We start from the raw sequence: 9,785 nt of genomic DNA on the forward strand, positions 1-9,785 counted from the left end.
CGGAGACTGCGGCCCACGATCATATGGCCGCGTCAAACCGTCTTTCGCGCTCCCCGCCTGCCGCTGAGCGCCATTTCCCCGCAAGTGTCACGCGGCGCTATTTTGGGGCCGGAACCGGGCCACAATCTGGGACGGCGGCGGCCGAGCCACGAGATGAAACGCGGCGTGAGCGAGAGGGAGAGCGCCCTGAAGGCCACCCGCTGAATTCAAATGTGGGTCAAAGTCGCGAGAACGTCGACAGGAGCCCCTGCGGTGACGATCCCCGCCCGCGTGCTATTTGCGTTCCAAAGCGCCAATCTCATCTCGGCCAAGACGTGGCCCAGCGATGGCAAGGTTGAGGCCTTCCCCGACCACCGAAAGTTCGCTTTGCAACGGGGCCGATTTGGGGGGGCAGGAGCGCATCCGCCGCGCCCGAGGCACTGATGTCAGCGCGATCTCTAATTCAAAACAGGATGGGCTTTTCATCCAAGCCTACCGAGACACATGAAGGGAAAACTTGGCGGCGGCCGGCATTTTTACAGCTTGACCACAGATTTACTCGGGCTTTGATCGGCAAAGCGCTACGGATTCGTATGCCGAATTGACGGAATCGACGCTGACCATTTTGACCGCAGTGGTTCGCTTCTTGACATTGTGGATGTCTGATCCTGTGGGGAGGTTTTTTTTGCCTTGACAAACGAGAGGAAAAGACGAGCGGCAAGCTGGCCGGGGCGTCGAGCGCAATGGGCGGACGCCTTTTTCGCACGTGGCGAGCGAAACGGGAAAGCGAGAGCGGATGTCGCGCGGCGGACGCTTGGCGCCTGCCGTCCGCGCACACGACGTGCGGCAACGAGCTTCGCAAGCTCGATGCGGAATCCCACTCGCGCCGCCGTTGAGGGGCGGCTGCAGCCGAGCGGAGACTGCGGAGCGTCATACTGCATCTGGACAGGTCATCCGGACCGAGGTTTTCGGTTCGCTCGGGGTGTCCGTGCAAAAGACTGATGGGGGTGTGGCCCGAAAGGACGCGTCGTCGACCGCCACGGCCCTCGTCACGATGCGCCGGGACCGAAGCCGAGGAATGCCGGAACGGCCCCAATTGCGGGCGGCTCCCCCGGAAGGCCCCGGACGACGGACGCGCGTTACCTTCTTTTTGCTGCAGTAGATCTGCCACTTTTTGTCGGCGGGTAGGGCAAACATGGCTTCCCTGTGCTTCTCGCTGAGGTCCAGCTCGTCCTGCGCGTTGGAAAAAAAAAAGAAATCAGATAAAATGCTTCAAAACAACGACGAGACACGACGGCTCTTTTCGGCGACGTGCGGCGCGATGACGTCACTTCTCCGGCGGACCGGAAGAGGCCTTCGCGACGCGAAGAACGGCGCTCACGAGACCGGCTCAACGAGGAACAAGCCGTTCTTCCCGTCTTGGAACCGTGTCGAGCGCCGCCGCCGCCGTGGAGAAAAAGAACCAGGCTTGCTTCTTACCACCAACTCGGAGAAGATCCCATCCAGCTCGTCGTAGCCCGGCATGGGCAGCGCCGGCTCCACGGCCTGCGGGGCAAAGTCCTCCCGCAGCCTGTAGGTGATCTCCGGCTGCTCGCTGCCGTTGAAGCAGCAGAAGAAGGAGGAGAGGCCGCCGCCGCCGCCGCCGCCGCCGCCACGGCCGCCGCGCTTCCGGGGAGCCATGGCGCTCCCTGGCGGGCCGGGCCGGTCGGGTTGCGGAGGCTCCTCGTCACCGCCTGCGCCCCCTCAGAGCGCCCTGGAAGACACGGACGGACGGCCGCTGCGTCAATTTGCTTGGCGAGACGTGAGAACGGGTGAAGGAAAAGCAGCGCTGCGCATTAGTGGCGACGAGCGATCAAAGATGTCACGCGGCGAGGCCGTGCTTGAAATGGGACCTGCCGTCAGCGACTCTGACTTTTTTTTCAGAGCCCCGATTGGGGCGGGCGCGTTTCTCGCCATCACGCCTCTCGGGGTGGAGTCATTCAACCGTATCGCCGCGGCCACCCGATTGTCTTCCGAGTCGGACTTTCCCTTCCTGAGGCGAGAGGGAGGATGAGCTTGTTAGCGACTCTCTTCATTCAGCTCAAGCCCAAGTTGGATTTGTCATCATTGTTTGGAGGCCGGCCCCTCACGTCAAACTGCTTGGTGGCGCTTCAAAAAAAAAAAACCCTCGCACGTGCCCCCCCATCTTGAAGCGGCACGGCTCCTTGGAGGGCAATCAAACGGAGCAAAGTAGGCCACTGGTGGGACGGAGTCTTTTTCGGGACAGGAAAAAGTCGCAACTGCAAGGTGTGAGAGCGTGCCTTCGGAAGGGCGGGCGGGCGATGGCGTGGCCACGCGGGGCCAAGAGGGCTCGGCGGGCGGCAGCTGCGCGGCGTCACGCTCAGCGGCCATGGCGGCACCGAAGCGCAGCTTTGACCATATTAGTCCACAGAAGCGCCCGTCCGTCCGTCCTTCGAGCCGGCTGCAAACTTTGCATCAACTCTTGGAGGCGGCCGGACGGCCAACGGGACGCTCGGGGGGGGGATGGCGCGAGGTTTCAAGATGAGGTCGTGGTGTTGCGCGCAACGCCGCCAATGTTTTCAAAGCCCGTAGGAGGCCAAGTTTTGAGAATCGAGTATTCTATCAATTGCCGATATTAAAATGGCCACGGTGTCCCGGGCTATGGACAAAAAGACATCGTTGTGCTTCGTTGTGAGGCCTAAGTCCGACTTTTGTTGACTTGGGGTCCCTCTTGTCCCGTTCTACTTTTTGCATCTGTGACTTTTGAGTGCGCGTGGCTTCAAACGACGGACGGGCTCTGGCAAACGGTTTCTTTTCGCTTGCCGTCAGTTTGGCGTTCACTTGAGCCACAAAGACCTCAAAAGATAACATTGTCCGAGTTGTAATCCCTCCAACAGCAGCCTGAGCTCGGCCCCTCCCCCTTCAGTTGCTACGGCAACCAGAGCAGTTGCCGTTGCATACTGTGGTGGGCGATTAAGATTTTTTTCCCCCCCCCTGTTGCCCTCGCATTTTAATCTCGATTTTTCTTGTCGTAGCGCAAACCTAAGCGTCCCCCTCCAAATAAAGGGAGGGGCTTGGTCTCGGAGTCTGGAGGGCAACCTGAGAAGGATGGCGACACCTCCCCTTCGCTCAAGGTGACTTTCCTTCCCATCCCAAAAGAATCTCATCTCCGTGGTCTCCGCCGGCGGGAGGCGGCGCGCCGGCATCAACGCCTAATTTCCGCCGCCTCGGGGGGGGCCCGCCGTCGGTCACAACCCACTGTCATCTGCCCTCCCCCCGCCCGCGGAGGTTTTCCGCTCCGACGGCCGCTAATTCGGCCGACGCGATCCCGTCGCCGGCGCCCCGATGAGCCCGAACGCGGAGGAGTGATCAAAGCCGCCCCCGACGGCAGCCCCGCGCGCATTCCGGCCGGCAGATCGCGAGCCGGCGAGAGCGCTTGCTTTGGTCCTACCCTCTCCGGGAGTCTTCTCCCGCTCCTCCTCTTTTCAACCCAAAATGCTCAACTGGCTGCGGCGTTGAATCCATGCGGGTCGGAGGTCCCGCGGCTCCTTCGATCCCCGAGCGATTCCCGGCAGTTCGGCCGCTGCAGATTTCCGGTGATGATGGCTTCAAAAGAAAAAAAAAAAAAAAAACTTGCCGTGCCCTGCCGTTGAGATCTCCCCTCCCCTCACTTGACTCGCTGCTCCTCCGCAGAATGCAGTGAGAGAGGTGTGGGGGTTGGAAGGGGGGTGGGGGGACAGGCACAGATGTTCCTGGCTCTGGGCCACGCCCCCTTTCAACACTCCCTCACTCTAATAGGATGCTGGGCGGCGGAGGACGCCGCCCAGCGCGGAAGCGCACACGCCCTGGCCTCTGGACAACTTGTTTCAGGTTGGAAGAAACCAAGGCGAGGTGTGACATGCGTGTGGGGGGCGAACCGGGGTGGGGGAGGGGGCCAAAGCTGCACGTTGAATGTCGTACGAATAAACAACGAAGCGGGCATTGAATGGCAAATGTTCAAAGGAGGGAAAAGGGTGTCTTGTTGCCGGACGGACGACGACTCCGTGCCAAACATTCCTCAGTGGTCGACGAGTGGTCCCACTTTCCTCATCTCCGCCGTCCCTTCCGGCTTAACCGAACAAGAGTGAAGTATGTCGGTTTTATGAAAGGGCAACAACTCCCAGAGGCCCACTCTCGTGGAAGGCCAACGCCAAACGGCCGCCGCTGACGCGCCTCGTCACAGATTGACAGGGTTGCCGGGTTGAAAGGCCGAGGCTTAACTTGTTGATCCCTGCAGATGTAGGCCAAGCGCTGCGCTGCGCCGCGGGAGACGCGCCGTTCAAGGTTGTTTTTCCCCCCCGCGGCGGACAGATAAGGAACAAAAGGGCAACGCGCTGACTCATGACGACGCTCGGCGGCAAAATATCATATTATCAGGGCGGTTCAGAGTCGAGCGTCAGCAGAGGCGTCCGGCGAGCGCGTCGTCTGGCCGCCGGACGGCCGAGCCGCTTTTTCTTGACGTGTCAGAAGCTCCGCCCGAGCGGCGGTCGAAAGGTGTCGGGGATTGTTTGGCTACGTTAACGAGTAAACTGGATCGACTGGACCGTCTGCATGGCCTGCGGCGTCGCGCCCAACAACCGTCGGGAGATCGGCATCGTTTTTCTGCCGCTAGAGCTCGTACATATACCGCCACGCGAAGAGCGGCTGCTCTCGATTTGGCGGTCGATCGACGTTCCCACCCTCGCCTACGACGGTGGCGAGCTGCGGGCCGCGATCCCGGAATTTGAGTACGCCGACGGCAACTCGGTTCTCGGCAACGACGTTGGGGCGGTTCGAGGCGGCCTACGCGCTGGACAAAAGACAAAGCGATGGGAGGACGGAGCAGAAGCTTCATCTTCCTTCCTTTCCTTTGCAAACGGGGGCGGGGGCGTCGCGATACTCGCTCAAAGGATGAGCGCAAGCGGAGGGGGTCCGCCGCCTGAACACTGCCCTCCGAAGCCTCGAGCAAATTCCCAACTTGTCCCAACTTGCGAGTGCTTTGCAAACGGGGCGCTGCGGCGGCACGTCGGGAGCGGGGGCGAAGAGCGCCGCTCTCTCTCTTTCTGCCACAGTCGGCAGCCCGATCCGGTCTGAGCCTGCCGATGAGCGGCCGGCAGCCCACCGGCGTGGACGAAAAATGGGAGTTGCGGATGCGCAGAAATGTTTGAATTCCAGGTGTGTCCGCAGCAAATCGTTGGCGTGCATCACAGGAGCGTCCCGAGAGGCATGCGCGGGTTGTAACACGATTCCCACTTGGCCCGTAAAAGCCCTCCTCCCATCCTCCAACAGGCGCGCACGCTCGCACGCCGCCTTTTGTTCAAAGCGCGGCGCGATCGTCACAGCTTCGTCCGGGAGCTGGGACGATCGCTTCTGCGACGGTCCGCAACTTGACGTGGTGCTCATTCTTGTCCCAACGTCACAAACAGACGGACTCAAACGCCGCACATTTTGGAAACGCAAGAAAAACTTTGGGGAAAGGAAGCTCTGGTGCCGCAGTCGGCCAGAAATTCCCATTCGGCGGACTTTGGGTTCCATCAACCACCAAAGAATCGTGTCCGGCAATCTTTCACGGATGACGGGCGGTGATGCATTCATAATTGCCGGGCGGGGTGGGGGGGGGGGTGCTTGCACCATGGTGACCGAGCCCGCTCGGACGGAGCAGCGATGCTAAATGAAGCCATTGTTGTCCGGCTCAAACAGCGCACAAAAGGGGGGGGGGGGTCCGATTGTTGCAGCGGAAGGACCTCCGCATCCATCAGGCGACGAGACGCGACGAGGCGGAAAGGAGCGCATGACCGCTGAACGGCCAGCCGGTGGTGGCAGCTCACAAACTTGGGCTTGTCTTTGGTGACTTTGTTGTGGGGTTTTATGGATATATTATATACAGCACATCTAATTGAGTAAGTTGTGATTCTGAAAGGCTCCAGATGATCCGGTTAAAAAAATAACAAGACGGGCAGACAAAGGCAAGCCCTGTAACAACATTTCCTTTCCACGCCAAAACGACAGCTGACACCTCGAGGGCCGTCATGCGCCACGTTTCCCATCTTCGCAAAACAACAAACATTCAAACGATCGGGATCGGCATCGGCATCGCTGGCGAGCGCCTCATTGGGACTTGGTTGGAATAAGACCAAATTCTTCTGACTTTAGTTTCAGATCACGCGGTTACTTTGTTTTCATGTCCATTCACGAAACAAATGCCGCTACTTTGCCGTCGATCAAAGCGACAAAGCAAACGAACACCTTTGCGGCACGCGTGGGCACCGACGACAAAAAGATGAACGGTCGAAATGTCTGGAAACGGCGCGGCCGCAACAAGAGCCGACGCCTTCGGCGGCGTTTACAGTGTCAACATTGCCGGGGAACGCCAGCGCTCGCCGATGACAACCGCCTGACCGAGAATAAACCGACCCCTGGAAGGATTAGGCCGCGCCGAGTTCTGCGCCCGACGCAACTGGACTCGTCCCGCAAATATCGGTTGACGCGTCTTCGATTTTCACCATGGTTCTTACTTTGTTTGAATACACGGCCAACAAACGGGCGATCCCATTGCCGCCTCTTTGTTTGAAGACTGCTCAAGAACAGACCCCGTTTGCTTTTTGTTTGAACAATCATTACTTTGTTTTCACAAACCTTTGAGGAAAAAGGAAAACAATAAAAGCCAAAGGTTGTTACTTTGTTTTCAGAAACGTTCAAGAACAGGGCAATGGGGAAGACCTTTCCGATTTCTGGGAATTCAAGAAATCAAGTCCAGGTTCTTGCTTGTTTTAATCCACACTTAAAATGCAAATGTTATTTTGTCTATTTTGCATCTCAAAAGAAATGTCTCTCACTTGACAATAACTGACGGCTGACACTTCGAATGGAGGCGAGCTCCGTTTTGCGCCATTTCTGGTGACGCCAAACATGGTGGATCTCCAAATCGGCCCACTTTGGGAGCCAGTGTTCCAAAGAACAACAGGTGCATTTCGTCTTGAGGGCAACGAACACGCGCGCTTCAGGATTGATCAGGCGCACGCTTTCCTAAGTGCCGCCCCCCCCCCCCGGCCACCACTCTTCCTCTGCGATGATGGAAAAACGGCAGCGAAAGGGCGCATCTGGTAGCCTGCTGCCAGGAAGTAGACGGCGACACTTTGATCTGGAGGGAGCGCTCACCGCGTCGTAGCTCGAGCTGGCTCGCGGACAACTCAAACAAACATTTTATCACACGCCACTCACGTGTGGGCTTCGGAAACTCGGCGCCAGGTGCGCCATTAATAACCACGCCAGCCAAGCCGGCCGGGAGGCGCTCGCCCACCCCCGGCCGCGGTTCGACCGCCGAGCGAGCGAGCGAGCGCCGCCCCGGAGCGGCCACTAATGCCTGCTGCTGGCTCGCCGAGCAGAAAACAAACGAAGAGAAAAGAGCTTGTCTCACCTCGTTCTGTTGAACATTCTCTTCCGCGAGGTGACGGGTCGGGTAGCGAAAGTACGGCGGACACACAAGAGACTCCGGGGCGGGCGGCGATATGCTTTCACCCAAACCGACTGCCAGGCCAAAGAGGTCACTTGTCTGCTCGGTCGCTCGGTCGGTCGATCCACCCGGCGGCGGGTCGGTCGGAATCGCGTGATGTCATCGATGTGGTCGGATCGTCGCTGCGCATGCGCCGACCTGGGTCACCACTAAAACGGAACGGAAACAGTTGAGTCAACGCTCGCGTCTTTGGACATTTCCAAAAGCCGTCTTGTTATTAGGCTAATAACAATAACCACAATTAATAATGCTAAAATGCTCTTTTCCAGTTGCTCCATGTACAGCGCTTTGTATACAGCGATGGCTGTTTTAAAGTGCTCTATAAATAAAGTTGAGTTGAGAGTTATACAATAACTCCCGTCACATGAACTGACCTCAAGTTTTTGGGGGGTTTTAACACAAAAAAATGCAGCTTAGTATATATTTTAAATGTTGAAAACGTGACAGTCAAAACTGAAAAGGAAAATCATCATTGCCGGACTTTTTTAAAGACTCAAGGTAAATGAATGTTTTGTGCATTGTTGGGTTTTTTTTTGTTAAGAAATGACATTTTTATTGTGTTTAATGTTGGAACTGGTAAGCGTAAATTTAAAATACATGATATGTGGCAGTCACAACCGAGAAGGGGAAAAACTCATGATCGTATGCTTTAAGACAATTAATTCTAAACAGTTCGCGGTCCAAACATAACATAACGCAGTTCTTAAAGGCCTCTTTTTTTTTACAGAGTTGTGCGGTGTTTATAATTGAAGACTGTCGAGAAATGTATTACTTGGACTGTTTTAGTGTCTATATCGTTATCGTTTTAAACGATATGAGCGGGAAAAAAAAACTAAAGTGCACTAGCAAAGTTTCATTTCTCCCCCCCCCCCAGCCAAACCTTTACGTAATATGCATGTTCAGTTAACTATTTCCTCCAAATGAAAAATGGTCAGTAAAGCAGTTAACGTGCAACTCGACTGATTAGCATTGGATCAAGTCCTTCTTCTTCATTGGTACGAGTGCGCCCCCTGATGGCACGCGCGTGAACTACGTTCTGTTGGCGCCCCACAAAGCCACATTTGAGTCATGCCAGAGCTTCACTTTTATTGTTCACATTTACAGATTTTGTATATTGTGTCGAGTACAGCAATGCGAAGAGGAAGTCCACCTCGTCCTTACAGCAAACCCGCAATCGTAGGACACGCGTCCTCGCGTTATTTACAGTTCTGCAATCCGAGACTAGGCCCTTGGGTCACTGGCTCTCTCCACAATCAAAAACACACACGGGGGTGGGGGTGTCACACGCATGTACCACAAGATGCACGGGAAGGTAACGCATGAATGGAGGCTCAAGTTCCGGAAGGTCAGCCTCTCATAAAATAACCTTTGCGCGGACATGTTTGGTTCGTCTCTCCTGGGAGATTTGGTGAGCATAAAAATAGGAACAAGAGAGTGTCGTCGGCAGCACCGTGTTGGTCCTGAGATTGAAAGGCTTGTCACGGCCACTTTGAGAAAACACGACAGACGGGTGACGTCACGGAACGAGGGGCCTGGATGCATTTGGGCCAAAACATCTGAATGGCCGACCAACAGGATTGCCAATCAACTCCGCTCGGTTCGATTAGCATTTAATGCTCTCATTATACACTTGTGACAAAAAGTTGGGCGTCTCTCTGTCGCAACCCGATGATTAATTATCAGGTTTCTTGCTAAATGGCTTTTTCTTTGACAAGCACATTCTCCCCCCCTCCCTTCACCAGACCTTAACCTTAATTTCACAGCGTCGTCGTTTCATTTGCCTTGCACCAATTTCCTCCGAGTCCAATTTGTTCACAATATAGACATGTAACAATCAACTGCGAGAGGAATTGTTGACATATCATCGCTGATGAGTGTGAACCAGGGATGCCCAAATACGGTCATTTCACATTGGCTAACAAATGGGTGCGAGGGGTCTGTTTTCATGTCATCTGCCCCCCCAACGCATTATGACCAAACTTCAAGTGTTGAAAGTAACTTGAGAACAATTCTGTGAACTCAACTCGCCTCTTTCCTCTCTGCCGTAGATGTGTGTTCTCATGTTGCCTCAAGATGGCAAGCCTGGAAGTTTTTTAGACAACAAGTCAAACCAGTTATGTTTGACACAGCCTGTTTTGATGAAAAGAGATCACGGTCATGCTTCAGAGAAGGAACCGGTTAGCCATGACGGTCGATGGCGTGCAGATTCATTTCCGCCCGCTAAACCGCTTGGTCGGCTCATCGTTTTATTGACCGCTTGGCTACGTGGCTTTTC

General features: G+C 55.8%; 1 protein-coding gene across 1 annotated transcript in view; it reads right to left on the bottom strand.

Moving 5' to 3' along the window:
* The window catches only part of LOC109524866 (disheveled-associated activator of morphogenesis 1-like), a 23,742-nt gene extending 16,078 nt beyond the window's left edge, over nt 1–7,664 (bottom strand). Inside the window, 3 exon segments of the mRNA XM_019884989.1 lie at nt 1,123–1,212; nt 1,459–1,732; nt 7,415–7,664. Coding sequence (XP_019740548.1) covers nt 1,123–1,212; nt 1,459–1,659 — 291 coding nt within the window. The 5' untranslated portion in view covers nt 1,660–1,732; nt 7,415–7,664.
* Between the last annotated feature and the right edge of the window lie 2,121 nt (nt 7,665–9,785).

The sequence above is a fragment of the Hippocampus comes genome, unplaced genomic scaffold (assembly GCF_001891065.2).
Source record: "Hippocampus comes isolate QL1 unplaced genomic scaffold, H_comes_QL1_v1.1 scaffold144, whole genome shotgun sequence".
Taxonomy (NCBI): domain Eukaryota; kingdom Metazoa; phylum Chordata; class Actinopteri; order Syngnathiformes; family Syngnathidae; genus Hippocampus; species Hippocampus comes.